This window comes from Oncorhynchus nerka, linkage group LG25 (assembly GCF_034236695.1).
Source record: "Oncorhynchus nerka isolate Pitt River linkage group LG25, Oner_Uvic_2.0, whole genome shotgun sequence".
NCBI lineage: Eukaryota > Metazoa > Chordata > Actinopteri > Salmoniformes > Salmonidae > Oncorhynchus > Oncorhynchus nerka.
The window spans coordinates 30269699-30290443 of NC_088420.1; the positions used below are offsets into that span (position 1 = coordinate 30269699).

Consider the following 20745-nt stretch of genomic DNA (forward strand, 5'->3'; position numbering starts at 1 on the left):
TACAGTGATATGACATTGCTTTAGATTTTTTGGGGCATAAGAGTGTAAGATGCATAAGGTGCATAAGTTTGTCTGTGTGTGTGTGTGTGTGTGTGTGTGTGTGTGTGTGTGTGTGTGTGTGTGTGTGTGTGTGTGTGTGTGTGTGTGTGTGTGTAAATGACTGTCAGTGCCACTGTGTATATTCCATGATGGTTAAAAACGTTGTGCCTCATTTTCACAGGTTCTCAGTCTCTTTGTTGTTGTATATGGAGAACAGATGTTCCTCTCATCTTCCATTCACAAATGTTACGTTGTCTCGGGTATGTGTAAATTTACCTGACTTGTCCGGAAGGGCCCGTACAGATCCAATCTCAAATGCTGCTGCTCTTGCTTTTCACGAGAGTGGAGCGTGGCGTGTATAGCTTGTTGTTTTTATTGGCCAGTCATAAGTCATCAAATTGGCAATAGGATACAGTCATAGAGCCTATGAAAAAAAAAAAAAGATATGAGATGTCTAATCAATGGAAGATGGAATTAAAATGGCAGAATTTAAAATGAAAGGAGAAGGATAGGCTACAACGACCAAGAGCCAACAGGTAGACTGCTACTTAATATTTGGAGTTGTTGTTATTTGTAACTGTAGGATGAGAAAGTGCATACACTGAAGCCTCAATAAGCCTAGCTAGATAACGTTAGATAGCAGTCTAGACAGGTACTAAGTAATCATATTTAATGATAAATAAACCTAACTATGACAGTTATTACTCTACCATAGCGTGAGTCGGCTTGGTTGGTTGCGGTCTCTCGTCTCTCCCACCCTCCTCGCTGCTCCCCCTCCCTCCCTCCCTCCCTCCTGCTCCCAGTGTCACTCGCTCCCAGTACGTCCCCTCCCTTGCCTTCTAAAGTGACCCAACTCACTCTCTCCTCTCACGCTTTATCAGCTCAGGTTAATAAAGTAGCTTAAAAATATATGTTTCTGCTGCAACCCCTCACTCCGATCAGAGTGAGGGGTTGAGTCTGGATCTGACCAGGTCTATATGGAACGGTTCTAGTTGTCCTCTGGTCCGTTCGGAACCAGTCTCAGTAAATTGTATTTATGCATATCGTGTCTGGGTGGGAAAGTCCAAGGTCCATTTCAAAATGGGTCAAACTTTTTGGACCCGTGAAGACCTCAACTTACAGGTACATGGGAGACAATGGCATTTTAACAGACCCCGAAACGGTACAGTCCCATTGGGTGAAATTCATCTAACATGAGTGAGACTATTTGCGGTTTATGAGATGTTGTTGCCATAGAGAAGATGCCAAATAATCTGGGCTGAGGAAATGACAGCCATTCAACATCGCCTCCTCCTCCTTTAGCTATCTTCTTTCCTGCCTCAGCTCCTGCCTCCCACCACAGAAGTGCAGGCTTTTTAAGTTATAACAAATACAGAGGAACGAGGTAACAAGTGAATAAAAAGTGGAGTTGGAGGGGAGGAGTGGAGGAGGAAGGACATGGGAGAAATAGAAAGCATTGATGAAGTCGGTGGGTAAAGTCGTGATGATGGAGGAGGAGAAGAGATCTTTTGTGTCTTCTATCTCAAGGTCATATCTTGTCATTCTGTAAGGTCTGTCACATTTCCCAGCTAGCACATTCGGTTCAATGGAAGTTGTGGGAACATAAGTTTTTGTTTTCACATTGGTTGTGGGAAAGAAACCATACGTTTCCTAAAACTGAGAACTTTGCCAATTCTGGGAATGTGTATTTTTAGATTGGAGGGAGGTTCGTTTTATTCTGGTTTCTTGAAAATGTTCATGGGAGGTTTCAATATTGCTCTGAGAACGGAAATGACAGGTTATTAGGACGCTGTTGAACTACTTCCTTTAAAACCTTCACTGAATGGTTCAATAAGACTTTTAATAACATACGTTCTTCTTTTGACACGGCAACAGTGAGATTAGAAACTATAATCTTCTGTTCTCTATCCATGGAATTAGTTCACCGTGCCACCAGGATGCAGCTAGCAGCCATGTTTTTTTTACGCATACAACGCTATTCATTTTAGTCTATTCAAACAGACCCCATTTCAAGGGAAGCAAGCAACTCATTAAGATCAGTTAATGGAACACACTTAAGAAGATAGAGAGAGGTTTGTTGATGCTGAGAAAGGAATGCGTGTTTTTAAATAAAATTCTTAAAACATTCTCTGAACTTTAAAGGTCTCAAGTTTTTTATGGAATTTGAGAACATGACTTCAAATAGAACCATGAGCTTACCTGTAGGTAATGTTATGCTGATGTACTGAAATTCCCACAGAATAACATTGCTTCTGAATGTTCTTTAAATTAAAGGGAACCCAGCTAGCACATAACGTTCTGAGAACCATATGTTTCTTAGAGCTTGGTGAGAGTGTGGTTGTCCTATGGTTATTTAGCATACAGCCTTCCCACCACTTTCTGGGAATGGTGTTGCTTGGCTTTGGAACATTCTCAGCACATTTAAGGAACCTCACAAGTTTTATTAAATGTTCTTGGTATTTCATTACCTTAACAGAACGTTTCCTAAAAGTTTAAAAGTAAACATTTTGGTCATGTTCTAGGAATGTTCTTCAACAGGTTTGACATTGGGAATGTATTTTAAAAGAGTCGATGTCCACGCCTCTACGAAACTCTTCACAACATCATTTTAAAAATTCCCAACAAAATCCATCTGTTCAAGCTAGAGATATGTTTTTCTTTTATATAGGCTGATTGATCAGGCCGTAAAATCAAAAAGGCACTCCTTCAATATAAAGTTGTTTTTGACGAAAATGAAAATGTGTCAGTTTGTCACTTTCACGAGGTTGGAATAATAACATGTTTAACTATTTAAGACATTGGCTTGAATCTAGTTTTAGCCTTTAGAGTTCGAGAACATTATAACAACCAAGGAAGAATTTTCACTTCCCTCATTGACTTCTCAAACCCCAAAACCAGGCCTGGTCTATTAAGCCTGTTTCGCCAGCGTTCCCGGGAAGTCTCGCGATGTTATGCCTCTGGGTATAGAAACTCTAATATGACCCCTCTGTGGAAAGGTGACACTCTCACGAACATGATGGCGTTCTCCGTTTTGCTCAATGATCACCACAAGTGTCACAGGGCTCGTCTGAATGTAAATCGGTACCGGGCCAAAAATGTATGGAAGTGAATAGAGCATTTTCACATTTCTACAAATTACATATCGTAATCTCATAATAAAGATACAACCACAATGTACACAATGTTCCAGGCATTTATGACTCACTGACCCTTTAATGGATAGTGTTCATATCACCCCTTCAAACCCAGTGACACACACCTGGGTTCTGACGCAGGCTCACCACATAAATAGGTGTGTCTGCATGTGCGTGTGTACGTGTGTGAGCCCATTCATGAGTGAATGTGTGCGTGCATGTGAGTGTGTGCATGCATGTATCAATGTGTCCTTTTTCTTATATTGTAGCTGTCAGTGTGGTCTAAACTTTGACAGATCCCTCCTGTCGAAAAAACTGCTGTAGTAATCGAAGTGTTGAATCGTGAGAGGCTGATCGTTGTCTGATGTGCTGTAGACCACCGGAAAAGCCCAATTTGTCTCACTAATCTTACACGAAATAACATTTGCATTCAGCCAACTGCCTGTAATAAAGCCTGGCAGTTATGGGGTCCGCTCAGACGCATAACCATTCATCACAATTAAAGAGAGCTTAGCGCTTGTCACATAAATATTTACAGTGTGGTCGGGGCCATCACACACTGTAAATTCATAAATCATCAGGCCAGATTATTACATTTATGACCGTTTTATTATTCATGATCTGCCTTTTATCTGGTTTTATATTTATTTCCTGCTCCACATGACCTGCTAGGGGGTGGCTGGGTGGAGGCTGTCTCTTACCCAAGCTGTCAACGGTCTCATCCGTAAACATTTGTGTATGTGACACTCATATGTGTTAACAGAAAATAAGCAAGGCCTCCCATCTGCACCTCAAGCCAAGAACTCCTACCACATCTCACTTCTGTCTTCTGTCTGGTCGTCCCAGCTGTGGCTGAACAGTGACTAGCCAATAAGAACTAAAGTGGAGTATGTGTCGCAGGTCAGTGGTGTTCTGCACCTCAAAGCTGTCCTGCACCTCAAAGCTGTCCACCCTCAAATGCCACTGCCAATTGAAATAGTCCCACTGGCTGGCTGTAGACCCAGCCCAATCTGCACAGCATTATGACCTCCGGACTACAAAGCAGGGCAGAGCAGACTCACTGACAGCTCCATTTGTTGAGACTATTTAACCCAATGAGTCTTCAGTGATCCCAAACAAAAGAGTTTGATCACATTGACTGTCGATATTATTGGAGATATGGGCCCTGCAGTGAAAACCTCTCCTCATTCTGTTGTGCTCCTTCCTATCATCTAATGCACATGTCCCTACAACTCAGACAACATCAGCTTAGTCATAGAATGGAAATATTCTAATATTTAGTACAAACTGGGTAGTTTGAGCCCTGAATGCTGATTGGCTGACACCCGTGGTACAGTATATCAGAGGGAATACCACAGGTATGACAAAACAATTACATTGGTAACCAGTTTATAATATCAATAATGCACCTTGGGGGGGTTGTGATATATGGCCAATACACCGAAGCTACGGGCTTTGTCCAGGCACTCCGCGTTGAGTTGTGCAAAGAACAGCCCTTAGCCGTGATATATTGGCCATATACCACACCCCCTCCAGCCTTATTGCTTAAATATAATATAATAATACCATTCATTCCTTGAACAATATGTCAAGCCATATTTCTTCAGATATTTATAATGTGTGATTTCCTGTCCATAGCTATGGTTCAATCATGTCTTATAGAAATTAGGAGTAGGAATGTCCTCTTCATGAGAGGAGAATAAAGAGTAACCTCTGATTGATATATTGCCTAACTATTCCTCCTATGTGTATGTGTGTGAGAGACAGCGAGAGAGACAGAGAGAGAGAGAGAGACAGCGAGAGAGACAGAGAGAGAGAGAGAGAGAGAGAGAGAGAGAGAGAGAGAGAGAGAGAGACTAGTTAATTCACAGGCAGAGCAAAACACAACATGAGGAGAATGTGAGGTAATCAAGGTCTGGCTGTGTTGTGGTGTGGTTGTGTTCCAACAACAGTGAGTGTCCATTTGGTTTTGAAGGCTTGGTACATTATGAGGCTGCCAAAAACAAATGGGCCGACAGGATACCTCTGCTGATATTACTGTCATCTGGACGTTGATGGTTCACGGCTCGCTCTCTTCTCTTGTTCAACCCAACTCTTCTCTTCAATTAACTTTAATAAAGACTAGATTCCCCTGCTCTGTGCGTCTGGACTTCAAATAATGAAAATTATCGATGTTCAGAATTGTTTTTGTCAATATTACTCTGCCATGGAGAGGGGAAAGAGCCTGGTTTAGGGGCCTTTTTGGTGTCTGGAGGGTGAGAGCATCATCTAGTGGACAGAGTATGAATACAAATTGTCACGGTAATGCTTCACGACACACCTTTCAAAATACAATACAGCAGGGATCATCAAGCAACTACAGCCACGGGCAAATTTTTTCTTGAGCGGGTGGTCGGAGGTCCAAAACATTATTAAAAATAATTTGTAGACTGAAAGTTTTCCGCAAGAAGCAACAAACACATATATTTGCCTAAAACATAATCATTTCAAACCTTACATTTGTATACAATCACGTCTCTCTATTATGCTTGGAAATATTCGGGAAGAGATTTCCCAAATGAAAGTCACTTGGAGCTGATTTCCTGGTGTTTTCAGTATTTTATGTCCAACAATGAAAAAAAATGTTTTTGCTTTGAAAACTTGGGGGGCCAAATAAAACCACTCGCGGTGCAAATCCAGAGAACGGGCCGCCAGTTGGGGAACCCTCCAATACAGTTGAATAGTTACATATAAAGATAATACTTGCTGGATTTATAATGTTGTTATAATCAATGTTCCTGACTGACAGAGCGAACACTTTGCCATTGCCATCAGTGTGGGTGAGGCGTTGTTGTTCTGAATGGCCTGTATAGCTGCTGCTTTGTGTTCTCCTCCATCTCAAGGCCTCGGCGCCTGACAACAGCCAGCCAGCCACTCCTCTTTCTCCATTACCTCTGCTCATCCAGTGCCCACACACACACAGACGTCTCTTTCGCTTTCACTTAATGTCTAACTCCATGAAAAACACAGGCACGAAAAGAACACTATCACATACAGCAACACAATCAAACAAATACACAGATTTGGCTTATACAGTGCCTTGCGAAAGTATTCGGCCCCCTTGAACTTTGCGACCTTTTGCCACATTTCAGGCTTCAAACATAAAGATATAAAACTGTATTTTTTTGTGAAGAATCAACAACAAGTGGGACACAATCATGAAGTGGAACGACATTTATTGGATATTTCAAACTTTTTTAACAATTTCAAAAACTGAAAAATTGGGCGTGCAAAATTATTCAGCCCCTTTACTTTCAGTGCAGCAAACTCTCTCCAGAAGTTCAGTGAGGATCTCTGAATGATCCAATGTTGACCTAAATGACTAATGATGATAAATACAATCCACCTGTGTGTAATCAAGTCTCCGTATAAATGCACCTGCACTGTGATAGTCTCAGAGGTCCGTTAAAAGCGCAGAGAGCATCATGAAGAACAAGGAACACACCAGGCAGGTCCGAGATACTGTTGTGAAGAAGTTTAAAGCCGGATTTGGATACAAAAAGATTTCCCAAGCTTTAAACATCCCAAGGAGCACTGTGCAAGCGATAATATTGAAATGGAAGGAGTATCAGACCACTGCAAATCTACCAAGACCTGTCCGTCCCTCTAAACTTTCAGCTCATACAAGGAGAAGACTGATCAGAGATGCAGCCAAGAGGTCCATGATCACTCTGGATGAACTGCAGAGATCTACAGCTGAGGTGTGAGACTCTGTCCATAGGACAACAATCAGTCGTATATTGCACAAATCTGGCCTTTATGGAAGAGTGGCAAGAAGAAAGCCATTTCTTAAAGATATCCATAAAAAGTGTCGTTTAAAGTCTGCCACAAGCCACCTGGGAGACACACCAAACATGTGGAAGAAGGTGCTCTGGTCAGATGAAACCAAAATTGAACTTTTTGGCAACAATGCAAAACGTTATGTTTGGCGTAAAAGCAACACAGCTCATCACCCTGAACACACCATCCCCACTGTCAAACATGGTGGTGGCAGCATCATGGTTTGGGCCTGCTTTTCTTCAGCAGGGACAGGGAAGATGGTTAAAATTGATGGGAAGATGGATGGAGCCAAATACAGGACCATTCTGGAAGAAAACCTGATGGAGTCTGCAAAAGACCTGAGACTGGGACGGAGATTTGTCTTCCAACAAGACAATGATCCAAATCATAAAGCAACATCTACAATGGAATGGTTCAAAAATAAACATATCCAGGTGTTAGAATGGCCAAGTCAAAGTCCAGACCTGAATCCAATCGAGAATCTGTGGAAAGAACTGAAAACTGCTGTTCACAAATGCTCTCCATCCAACCTCACTGAGCTCGGGCTGTTTTGCAAGGAGGAATGGGAAAAAATGTCAGTCTCTCGATGTGCAAACCTGATAGAGACATACCCCAAGCGACTTACAGCTGTAATCGCAGCAAAAGGTGGCGCTACAAAGTATTAACTTAAGGGGGCTGAATCATTTTGCACGCCCAATATTTCAGTTTTTGATTTGTTAAAAAAGTTTGAAATATCCAATAAATGTCGTTCCACTTCATGATTGTGTCCCACTTGTTGTTGATTCTTCACAACAAAATACAGTTTTATATCTTTATGTTTGAAGCCTGAAATGTGGCAAAAGGTCGCAAAGTTCAAGGGGGCCGAATACTTTCGCAAGGCACTGTATCAAGTCACATCACTTGGCGTTGCATACTATTTTACTTGGTCAAAGGCTAAATGTCTCAGTCTGTATATCTTGAATATGCAAAAGAGAATCTGGATTGCATGCAACAAATGTGTAAAAAAAATATATATATATATATATACACTACCGTTCAAAAGTTTGAGGTCACGTAGAAATGTTCTTGTTTTTCATAGAAAAGCTAAATGTTTTGTCCATTAAAATAACATCAAATTTATCAGAAATACAGTGTAGACATTGTTAATGTTGTAAATGACTATTGTAGCTGGAAATGGTAGATTTTTTATGGAATATCTACATAGGCGTACAGAGGCCCATTTATCAGCAACCATCACTCCTGTGTTCCAGTGGCACGTTGTGTTAGCTAATCCAAGTTTATAATTTTAAAAGGCTAATTGATCATTAGAACACTCATTTGCAATTATGTCAGTACAGCTGAAAACTGTTTTGCTGATTAAAGAAGTAATAAAACTGGCCTTCTTTAGACTAGTTGAGTATCTGGAGCATCAGCATTTGTGGGTTCGATTACAGGCTCAAAATGGCCAGAAACAAATATCTTTCTTCTGAAACTTGTCAGTCTATTCTTGTTTTGAGAAATGAAGGCTATTCCATGCGAGAAATTGCAAAGAAACTGAAGATCTCGTACAACACCCTTCACAGAACAGCGCAAACTGGCTCTAACCAGAATAGAAAGAGGAGTGGGAGGCCCCGGTGCACAACTGAGAGCAAGCGGACAAGTACATTAGAGTGTCTAATTTGAGAAACAGACGCCTCACAAGTCCTCAACTGGCAGCTTCATTAAATAGTACCCGCAAAACACCAGTCTCAATGTCAACAGTGAAGAAGCGACTCCGGGATGCTGGCAGAGTTGCAACGTGCACGTTTAGTTTTTTCCCTAGCACTACACAGCTGATTCAAAGCTTGATGATTAATTGATTATTTGAATCAACTGTGTAGTGCTAGGGCAAAAAACTAAACGTGCACGTCTTGGGGTCCCGAGGGCCGAGATTGAGAAACCCTGCTATAGTGTATTGGTCTCTTGAGATTAAACTGACACAAATGTTAGTTCCTCACATATTAGCAGATAAACTCCAGTTAGAGGAAAAGTATTTTTCCAAATTTATGCTCAGCTTTACCCAACCGTATAAGGCAAATGCATTACACTCAGAGCCATATTTAGATTAATGGACAAATATGGCTCTGAATACAATGTACCAATAATAGTCACATTCATTTTCAGCACAATTAATTTAGGTAAGCAGACTACATTCATTAATTAAGTTTAAAATTGTCTAGAGCCTGTTCACAAACCTCACAACTCTTGTCTTGTATTATGGCTCATTATGTGTCATGAAAAAAGGTTGACAATGCGCAAAACACATCTATCATCAAGCGTTTTATGTTATGTAGCTTCATCACCAGTAGGTGGTGTAATTGTATAATTTTAGATCAGCTATGAATTGACGAATCAGCTGCACGAATACGGGTATTTCTGGAGTTTCACAAATGTGCTTGGTTAAAATGATCTATTATAACATGATTTGTTTATAATCCATATTTATCTGGATGATAAACCTATGTCCCACTAATTGCCCTTGTGACCATTATAATTTGTTTGACAATGATGTGTCTGGACTTTAACATTGGTTGTTTGTTCTTTTCCATGGGAAGCTAAGTTATTTACAAAAAAAATTATGACATTTTGCTAAAGATATTGAATAGATAGTCAAAATATCTATAAAATCTTCTCTTTGGATGAGATAAACACATACCGTACATATTGTCGTCTTTTGATGACATCATCACTGGGACTTTCCGGATGCGTCGGGGTTGACATGTAAAAAGTTGTCTTAAAACTGGACCACTCTAGCTAATATATCACCGCATAGAAGAGGAAGACCGATAGAAGGAAACCATGAAGGAGGATAAAGATCCAAATGACACCGAATGGTTACGATATTAAAACGATCTGTTGTCAACAGGGACAGACATATTCAAAAACAGAATGTCAACAACGCGGCCCCTTCTCGGTATGAAGCGAGTCACCGAGGTAACCTGTAAGGAACCCCTGGGAAACAGGCTATCGCCAACAGGGAGCAAACAACAGCAAGAGTCCCTGACAGTGGACGAATTTGCTGTCTTTGAAAACAAGCAAGAAGAACTGAAATGCGCCAAGCCCAGAGTAGAACAGGTTTTCCGGGTAGTTTTCACAATTATCGGCCTTTTGGACACTGGAGCCCACAGTAGTACAGCATCAAGGCAGATATGGCTTCAACTCAAGGGGAAGAGAGACGACGTGTCGAGGGCAAAGGTAAACATTGACTGTGACTTATTGAAATTAGCTTGAGGCTTATAACATTGATACCCATTCTTATATTGTTTTATTTATTTTTGTCAGGCAGTTAAACAGCCTTTTAACGTTAGTAGAGAAGCGCCATCCTAAAATGTAAGCGAGAAATCAGGCAGTATAATCAATCGCATGGTCATGTTGTACCGAATGGAATAGCTACTATGCTAATTGAGAAGTTGTTTGGGTTTCATAATCTAATAAGGCTCTGTGTCATATGCCTTCTAGCAAATTAACTGTACAGATAATATATCAGTAACGTTAAAGATTATAGATCTAACGTTAGAGTCCGGCCAGGTTTACATCATTCCGTAAGATCCCGAATTGCATGACAGACGGACAAGCTGTTCTTGGCGTTCCTTTTGTTTTCATTTCAACACTTATTTCCCGTTCATTCTACTACTCTAAAAACACCAGTCTTAGCTAGGCTACATCTTTTACACTTCTGTGCCTTGAGTTTTCCCTTGACAACATCGTGTAGCGGGCAGGTAATGTACAGATCAACGGATTCGGTAATATCAATGTCACCTGTTCGACAACGCGGAAACAATTATTATTGGTGCCAGTAAACTTGGAATCTCCTCCCACCCCATTGAGAACACAGAAAACGGAAACCCCAACACAGTTATGTCTTGCCTCATCATGTATCTTTCCAGTGTGTAGTCATCAGGAAACCATGTCCGCTGTATGGAGAGGAGACACACTGTGACAGGTGCTTCTTTGACATAGCCAAACTTGAGGCTGATTCATCAAATATTTCTGGAAAGAGGTTGAGATTTCCTCATTGGGTTTCAGTTGGTTTCTGACAACTTCCCATCTTCCACGTTTTAATCTCGCCAATTTACAGTCAATGTGGTGATGACAGAGTTGACTGAGAGTTGTCAGTGAAGATGAGTGAAGTTTCTTGAGTAGGCGTAGAGGGGGTATCTCTGTGCATCATGCTATCAGTTTCAATTGGCGCATTACCCTGTTAAGCTTCGAATGTGGACCTTCTCGTGTGTATGGTGATTTTTTTGTTGTTGTCATGTCTAGTTTTCTAACTGGTGTTGACCCTGTGTTGTTGCAGGAGTACCTGAAAGGCCTGTGTGATCCAGAGCTGCAGCAGGAGGAGCACTACCCCGTGGACATGCACTGCATCTTTGCCGGTGCCCGGGGTCTGTTCCTTGACCGACTGCTGCGGGACACCAGCGCTGAAGTTGTGATGCTGGAGCCAGGCACACTGCGCCTGCTGGGCTGCTTTGAGTCTGTCATCATGGCAAAGAGCCGCGTGCAGCAGTTTGTTGCTCTCTTCCAAGAGAAGCGCAGCCTGCCCGGAGATAGGGAGCCGGCCGTGAAACGCACCTTCAAGACGTTTGTGGAAGAGCGAGATGATAAGTATGCCATGGAGCTGCTCCTGTTGCCCAGTGCCCTGAAGGAGGAGCTGCTAGGTCTGGCCCAGAGCCCCACTCAGCCTTTTGGGGTTATAGACGTGGACCCGGATCGCTCCCAGAGCAGCACTCCTGTCACTGACCTCTCCAACCGCATCCTGGACACCAGCTTTGAGGAGAAGGCGGTTGGGGCTGCATCCGGGGCCGAGACAGGGTTGTTGAATGGCGTCCGGCCCTCCCACAAACGCCGCTCGTCGGAGAGCGAGCTGAGGGACACCAAGAGACAGTACTCCCTGGAGAGGAGAGAGGAGTCGATGGAGAGAGAGCGCCACACTGTGGCCAGTGACAGCCGAACTAAGACCCCCTCCAAGACCAACATGGGGCTGATGGTGCTGGACTCTAGTGATGGTGCGGATGACGGGGAGGCTGTGAGCCCTGAGACCAACCTGCGGTGCCTGGTGAACTTCTTCAGAACAATGGGCTACCAGCAGGAGGTGGTGGAGCGGGTGGTGAAGGAGACGGGCCAGACAGAGGACACTTTTCTGTTGCTGGAGTGCATTGTGGAGGAGAGCCAAAGAACAGAGAGACAGCGAGGAGGGGCATCCTCAACCCACAACTCTGAGTCTTCTTCCTCTACTTTCAACTCCAGGGATAAGGATAGAGGGCTAGATAGAGTCCCAAACCGAGCCCTGAATGTAAAGTCCAAGGAGAACATTAAGCCACCCAGCAGCAATGGTGTTGGCCAGAGGGGACAGTATAGCAGCATGCTGCAGACAATGACACTAAAAAGGAGCAGCAGTGCTCAGGGGGCTGCTTACGATATCATCACCATCAATGATGACGAGGACAGCACAGACACACTGGCTAGCAGTAAAGCCAGGATGGCAGAGCAGATGGATTTTCCATCGGGGCCCAGGATGGACTACCTGTCCCGGGGAGGGGCTCAGACCATGGGGCCGGTACGTGTGGAGAGTGTGACGGCACTGCGGAGCACACCACAGCGCCCAACCCAGCCAGCAGACACACGGCCAGGCTGCTCCTATCAGACCCTGTCAGCCAGAGTCCCCCCACCTCGCACAGAGCCTGCTCCACCACCCCTGACTGCCACGACCCGCTTCCATGATTCCCTGAGAAACCCCTACACCCTGACCCTACAGAACGAGCCTGGACACCCTGATCTCCGGCACATCATCATTGACGGCAGCAACGTGGCCATGGCGTGAGTAACCTCTCCTTTCTATACAACCCTCTGTAGGAGGATGTGGAACAACACTGAGAGCCCACACTCATTTTCTCGTCATCAGATATGACTGTCTGGAACCACCTGTGTGTAGGCCTATGTGAGCGTTGGTGTGTGTGTGTGAAAGCAGGAGTGTAACCCTCAGTCAGGACTTTCAAGGGTAACATAAAAGCTCATAGCTGAGAGCTCTTCCAGTAACCCTCAGTGTATGAGTAGGTAGGCTTAAGGCATGGCCACCGTGTCTTTGGCAAGGCTAATGACTGTCCACATGGGGAATCTATATAAAATAATTGTCAGTAATATAACTCCAACTATCTCTCTCAACTTGCCAGTTCTCCTCTGTGTCTTACTTCGCGCACCATTTTTTTCTGTCCACTGAAGTCATTACTGGAAGTTGTTTTAGTCAGAATAATTGTAATAGAGGTATCACCCTTTCAGACTCGGACTAATCTGACTGGCAAAGCTAACTTCAGTTTGTGTGGACTGAGTTAGGCTACCTACCTCATCCGAATGAGGTCAGAATCACATTTCATGATAAGATCTCAGAGTACATATGCTATAGGGACATACAAGTATGAACAAGTATGGGGGTTTTATTTTAGAAAATTACAAGGGGAAATAAAGTTTTGTATATTTGGCGATTACATTTCCATGTTGACACAGTGATTTTACTATCCACGTCAGTGGTGCTGCAGTTAGTGAGTTCAAACAGGATGTGCAACTTTCTCTTTAAGAGGGAACTTCCCTTGACTTTGCATTGCTCCACAAAATGAGACGTGTGTCTTAAGCTGGTGTGTGTTCACAATATCCTCTAGCCGTTTGTTTGTAACGGTTCTAATGAGATCTACTGGACCCCCTATCTGCCCATATTTTCCAGCAATCTCCAAGTAATAGAAACACAAACCCTACTTTACTTTTTTTTTTAGATATAAAATGAGATTAGTGTATTGGGAGGGATCAACAACTCTGGGTAGAATTTTAAGTAGAATTGTATAAAGGCTGCATTTAAACTCACCATATCTTTATTTTTGGACCACAGCACTGCTAACTTCCTGCCAAAAGCTGTCTCTGACCAGAGGTACATTCTACTCTGACCAGAGGGACATTCTACTCTGTTAGGCTACGTCTTTTGTAGATGTCAGAGTGTCTTTCACACCTTCAATGTGTTACTTTTCTGAGTGGCTTTCTATCTCAAACTGGGCTGGCACAGTCAGGATAGACAGTCATAAAATAACCGTCATATTAGTTTTAGTCAAATATTATTTGAATTTGAATTAACTACATGTTCATATTCAAGAGGACGCAAAACTGGCCAATTTTAGAATTTTGTGTTTTGGACAAACAGCTGACTGAAGACGGAAGGCTGGGCATTCAGAAACATAACACCTGCAGTTGAGGCAGTGACTCTACAGCATGATGGAAGTTTGTTGCTCCTTGTTTCAGCAAGTTGTTGTAGCAAAGGAGTCCCCCCCTCCCCCAAAAATAATCCTGCAGCACATGCAATCAGGAGCGGAGGAGAGGATAAAATGTGCTTATTTTGGGTAAAGTTTCAATTTTTTTACTAGCTTTTTGCTATTTGAACGGTTATAGCGGTGACCGCAAATAGGTCATCCAAAATTCCATGACCATCACAGCCCTACTTGTTACTCACCTGTGACAATACTGTCTGAAGACAATCCTCAATTTGTCAATCTGAAATACAACAATCACTTTATGTATTAGGATAGTTATAAGCCATTCCTAAGTAACCCTTCCTCCTTGTGCTCCTCTGTAGGCATGGTCTCCACCGCTTCTTCTCCTGCCGGGGGATAGCCATCGCTGTGGAGGCCTTCTGGAGGCAGGGCCACCGGGAGATCACTGTCTTTGTGCCTCAGTGGAGGCAGAAGAGAGACCGCTACACCACAGGTCAGAACAAAAACATACCACAGCACAGGCCACCCCAACCTGGGCTCAATCTCCTCCCTCTGGTTTTGGGGGGTGAAGAAGTGACATGAAATGTACCGGTAGTTCAACAATCCAAGGTGTTGGTCAGGAGAAAGATTATTGTACTTTGGCAAATAGTTGTGAATATTACTGTTTGAATGGTGATAAGACAGAAACATGTGGAGCACTTTATGTGTGCTCTGTTAAGGATATGGTCTTAATATGTGTATTTTCTCCACGTGTCTCAATAGAACAACATTACCTAAACCAACTGGAAGACCTGCGTCTGCTCTCCTTTACTCCTTCCAGAGAGGTCTGTGGACAGAGGATTTCCTCCCATGATGACAGGTACTGCAGAGTCACACATCTCACCACATCATACAGCAGGCCCACCCTCTGTCATCTGCTGCCACCTCATCTATAATCACCCTGTCCCACATTCCCTGCTACCACCTCATCCATACTCACCCTGTCCCACAGCCTCGCCCACATTCCCTGCTACCACCTCATCCATACTCACCCTGTCCCACAGCCTCGCCCACATTCCCTGCTGCCACCTCATCCATACTCACTAGGGTTGAATGGCGGGAAACCGGTTACCGAGATTTACCACCCAAAACCATTCCCCTTTCCCGGGATAAATAACTGCAAGAGACCGGTAAATGATATACATGTTTTATATGAACAGCAGACATGATATGCCATGTCTAAATCTGAATTCTCTACAACCTTCTGTCTGGTCACTGCATGATGAATCATCAATGCTCAGGGTGGGGACCGACAGCCCATCTCAATATGTAGACCTGCACTATATATACACAAAAGTACGTGGATATCCCTTCAAATTAGTGGATTTGGCTATTTCAGCCACACCCGTTGTGCTAACAGGTGTATAAAATCGAGAACACAGCCATGCCATCTCCAAAGACACACATTGGCAGTAGAATGGGCTTACAGAATAGCTCAGCACCAAACTGCCTCTGGAAGCAACGTCAGCACAAGAACTGTTCGTCGGTAGCTTCGTGAAATGTTTCCTTGGCCGAGCAGCCACACACAAGCCTAAGATCACCATGTGCAATGCCAAGCGTCGGCTGTAGTTGTACATAGCTCGCCATTGGACTCTGAAGCAGTGGAAACACTTTCTCTGGGGTGATGAATCATGCTTCACCATCTGGCAATCCGATGGAAGAATCTGGGTTTGGCGGATGCCAGGAGAACGCTACCTGCCCCAATGCATAGTGTCAACTGTAAAGTTTGGTGGAGGAGGAATAATGGTCTGGGGGTGTTTTTTATGGTTCGGGCTAGACCCCTTAGTTCCATTGAAGGGAAATCTTAACTCTACAGCATACAATGACATTCTAGACAATTCTGTGCTTCCAAATATGTAGCAACAGTTTAGGGAAGACCCTTTCCTATTTCAGCATGACAATGCCCCTGTACACAAAGCAAACTTGACTGGCCTGCACAGAGCCCCGACCTCAACCCCATCTAACACCTTTGGGATGAATTGGGATGTCGACTGCGTGCCAGGCCTAATCGCCCAACATCAGTGCCCAACCCCACTAATACTCTTGTTGCTGAATGCAAGTCAGTCCCTGCAGCAATGTTCCAAAATCTAGTGGAAAACCTTCCCAGAAGAGTGGAGGCTGTTATAGCAGCAAAGGGGGGACCAACGCCATATTAATGCCCATGATTTTGGAATGAGATGTTAGACAAGCAGGTGTTCACATACCTTTGGTCATGTAGTGTATCATCTCATCATGGTGACTTTGGTGTGGTGACAGGTGGACAGACCTACATTTGCTGCAGCGTAGCCTATGCTACAGGAACAAAGACCGAATGTGCGGCTAATTTACATATATCCATCTGGCTTCCGGGGTCTCTCTTTTTTTTTACTGCAGCTGCAGAGTTTTAAAACAGGAGCGAGCACTCTCCCTCACCCATCAGTTCCATTCAAACTGCATTCAAAATACATAATCCTGTTCAAGATTTCTAGATGGATAGATCTATATCTATATAGATATGATGTCCTAGCTAACCTCTTTCAGGTAATACATTCAATGCCTTGTTAGCCTTCTATTTAGTTCATGAATGGTGGGTTATGCATAATAAGCTTCTAACGTATAACCTCTCTTGCGCAATACGTACACACCTGTGCGCCGCTGGTCTCTTCTTTTTTTTAAAATGTTTTTTAAGTATCCTTAGCTCTTGCAGTCCCATGCAGGAAAAGCTAGACTAGATTAGCTTGCTGGACATCATTTTTGGGGCATTTCTTATACCAATAGACTATTCAAAGAGGGACACAAGCTCTTGTTTGTTAAATACAGCAGCCAATAGAACTCACGGGTAGTTTGAAAGAAGGGCAAACGCTTGATGGCCATAGGCTATAGCAGTTAATAACTATAGCAGAATGATGAAGATAAATGAAACAAGTTTTATTGTCCTTAACTGTTGAAAGTGAGGAAGGAATGAAGCAACACTAGAGAGAGAAAGGAGGTAGGCTAATAACATTAGTGGAAATATTATGAAAATGTTGAATCAAATTTGCTAGCCTATACTTTTAACTTTGTAGGCCGCATGTGCTGCACCAGAGTCGCATGTTCTCTCTCTGCTTTATCATGGTTTGAACGAGGTGCGTAATATGCAGTACCCTATTTATTGGATAACCGCACAATCATTTAAATCAGGCTCCGGTTGCATCAGGCTTGAATTTTTATCAAATCCAGACATAGGCCTATTTAAATGCTTTTGAATGACACTTCCGGTTTTGGTGGGAAATACCAGTTTACCCGGGAGAACAGTTAATTATTCTCGTGATGGAACATTTGTAGAAATACCTGACATATTCCACCCTATACTCACTCTGTCCCACAGCCTTGCCCACATTCCTTACTGTCATCCATATTGACTCACTGTCAGATGACTCGGTCTATCTCATCTCTCTCTCACCTACAGGTTTCTGCTCCACCTGGCAGAGAAGACAGGAGGGGTTATCGTTACCAATGACAACTTGCGGGACTTTGTAAATACATCAGAGGCATGGATGAGGATCATCCAAGAGAGGTGAAGGCCTTTTATCCAATCATCAGACATGCACTCATTTATATAATCCCTGTATTATATATTACCTTCTCCTCTCACACTGACTGGCCCCTTTTTCCAGGCTTCTGCAGTTTACCTTTGTAGAGGACCACTTTATGATCCCAGATGACCCCCTGGGAAAGCATGGCCCTCACCTGGAGGTGTTCTTACGGAAGGACAACAGGTGTGTGTGAAAGGAGATGATAGTATTGTTTATACAGTATGACCTTACTGCAGAGGTATGTGTATTGACCATATGTGTGTCTCTCTCACAGACGGAGCCCAGTCACACCTCCTCTGAGGCCAGACCCCCGAGCCACCCCGCAACCTGTCTTTGTACAAGCTCTGCAGTCTGCCCCTCGCCCCTCATCTGTCCCTCGCCCCACAGCTACCCCCCAGATGAGGCCACTCTCCCACTGGCCACATTCTGGCCCCCCTGGGTGGCACCCCCCTCACCCAACACCCTCACCACCTCCACAGAGGTCACACCCTCCTCACCCCTCACCCCCTCTTCAGCGATCACATACCCCTCGCCCAACACCCTCTCCCCCTCCCCAGCGGTCACCCTCAGAAACCATAGAGCTCAAAAGGAAGCTGTACGATATCTTCCCCGACCAGAAGCAGCGCATTGACCGTATCCTCAGTGACAACCCCTACATGAGGGACCTGAATGCACTGTCAGGCCTTCTGCTGGGATGAAACCAAGCACAAAACTGTACTCAGTCACTCACACACAGATACACTTACAAGTCTCTGTCGAAGGAGGGTGCCAATAGTAGGCCTATGTACAGAAAACTGAGCTATTTAAAGTTTTTCTATTAAAGTCGGTCAACTGCATTGCTCTTGGATGGCTATTTGTTTGGAAGGCAGAACTCCCCTTTTTCTACACATTTAAGTTCAGCAGTGTCCATGGAACATATGCCATTCATGAATAGATTGCTTTCCCGAGTGAAACCATACAATTGTGGGGAAGGAATTGTCCAGCTGGCATCTACTGTATGTGATGTCCACATGTGTTCTAAATACTTATTTCCTGTCATTTGTCTCTGCACAAGTTTTTAAGGTGTAAAACCAAATTGCTGTAATAACTGCTGAAGGAAGGTTATTTTGTTCATGTTGTAATATAATTTGTTTCTGTATGATTTTGTAAATATGAACATTGACATGTGCAGGTATGGTTTTATGTAATTAACCACACAAATACAAACAGCTCCATAAAGAAGCTTCTTTTTAAACTAGCGATACTTCATTCCTTCAGTGATTCACAATCCAGTGCTTTGATACTATGTTGGCATGGTAGAAGGGTTCCTCTAGTCTAGATACACGGCCTGGAGACACCAGTGCCCTGTCCAAGCACAATCCTGTGCTGAAAAAAAATATATTAAAACATTCTTAAACATGAGGAAATGATATTCCTTGAATGACATCGCAAATATTACTTACAGAGTTTGGCTGCTAAGTCCCTTATCTTCCTGTACTGATTGTCCACTACACTCTGAGGACATAGCCATTGTATCTTCTGGAGAGTCCCAGACTGACTCAGAGCCCAGAAACAGAGCCAACTTACCCATGTTACTCAATGATCTGGAACACCCTGGCCACTCTTGTACAAGTCACTACCTTTTGTAATGGTAACATAGCAAACCCATTATTCATTGTTTGTTCAATGAACAACGATCACAAATAACTCTACCTACATGTTTACCTCAATTACCTCAACACCGGTGCCCCCACACATTGACTCTACCGGTACCCCATGTATATAGTCCCGCTATTGTTATTTACTGCTGCTCTTTAATTATTTGTTATTCTAATCTCTTACATTTTTGTAGGTATTTTCTTAACTGCGTTGTTGGTTAAGGGCGTGTAAGTAAGCATTTCACTGTAATGTCTACACCTGTTGTATTCGGCGCATGTGACCAAATTTGATTTGATAAGGCCCCAGTCACCAGCCAGCAGAGGTCACTGTGAACCAAGCTGTCAGGGGCTAGTTGCTACTGGAGCACTTATTGCTAAAAAAAAAATTCAGACAGATGAGTGGCCTGGCTATTATGATGAAAACAATTTGCTTCCGTTGTGTATAGCTTTAGTTTTGTATAACAAGGTGCATCCATTGTGTATAACTAACATCCAACTCTTTTTGGAGAGGTTCGTCAGTGTATTCTACCAGTGGGGTAAATCTTTGGACTCTTTCTGTTGTTTCTTCTCTATATAATGTAAAGGATATCAGTCACTGATGTTTGATTGACATTTGTTTCCCTTTTAAGATTTCTACGAGAAAGGAAATGCAGTGACATCACCAATGAGGGCATAGGCGTTCTGTGGGTATCTCACGGCTACTTGAAAGACAGGGTGTATATTTGATTTCCACAGGCTGGTAAAGTTAATAAAGGCCAACTGTTTGTCATAAACGAGACCTTTTCTTCATCTGTCTGTTCTCGTCTTTGTTCTAACCTAGCTGTTTTGTTGGTGTGCAGACATGTACTGAAAGCAAAAATAGTCATGTACAGTGTATTCAGAAAGTGACAAAGCAAAAACAGGTGATGAAATTTAGGAAATGTATTAAATATAAAACTGAAATACCTTATTCAGACCCTTTGCTTGGCTCATCTCGCTCTAGTGAGTCCATGTGGAGGGCCAGGCACCTGCATGCTGATGTTGGTTGTCAGTTGGGGTTTCTTCCGACACATTGGTGCGGCTGGCTTCCGAGGTTATGCAGGCAAAAATATTCGAATTTTTAAGTTTCCAAACGTAATAGCCTATTTTTGTATTGGTTTATAGGCTACTTTCCTAAAACAATAATTGTCCACCACACGGTTTAGCTGTCAGCGATTTGAGCATTAAATGTCTCAGAGCATTGCATGCATAGGCCTATAGGGTTAGGTGTCCACTG

At 43.3% G+C, this 20745-nt stretch overlaps 1 protein-coding gene across 1 annotated transcript; it reads left to right on the forward strand.

Annotated features, from left to right (window-relative positions):
- The first annotated feature begins 9705 nt into the window (after positions 1-9705).
- Positions 9706-20266, forward strand: LOC115109354 (NEDD4-binding protein 1-like). Its single transcript, XM_029634161.2, has 7 exons — positions 9706-10205; positions 11308-12827; positions 14623-14753; positions 15023-15119; positions 17727-17834; positions 17935-18036; positions 18128-20266. The coding sequence occupies exons 1-7, from the start codon at positions 9900-9902 to the stop codon at positions 18549-18551; spliced, it is 2688 nt and encodes an 895-aa protein (XP_029490021.1). The 5' UTR covers positions 9706-9899; the 3' UTR covers positions 18552-20266.
- The last annotated feature ends 479 nt before the right edge of the window (positions 20267-20745 follow it).

What these genes read in the sequence shown, in the direction of transcription:
- LOC115109354 (XM_029634161.2), top strand. Translation starts at nt 9,900, where the DNA reads ATGTCAACAACGCGGCCCCTTCTCGGTATGAAGCGAGTCACCGAGGTA. An exon ending in ATTTCCTCCCATGATGACAG is followed by an intron (nt 15,120 to 17,726) that starts GTACTGCAGAGT and finishes TCTCACCTACAG; the next exon opens with GTTTCTGCTCCACCTGGCAG. An exon ending in TTCTTACGGAAGGACAACAG is followed by an intron (nt 18,037 to 18,127) that starts GTGTGTGTGAAA and finishes TCTCTCTCACAG; the next exon opens with ACGGAGCCCAGTCACACCTC.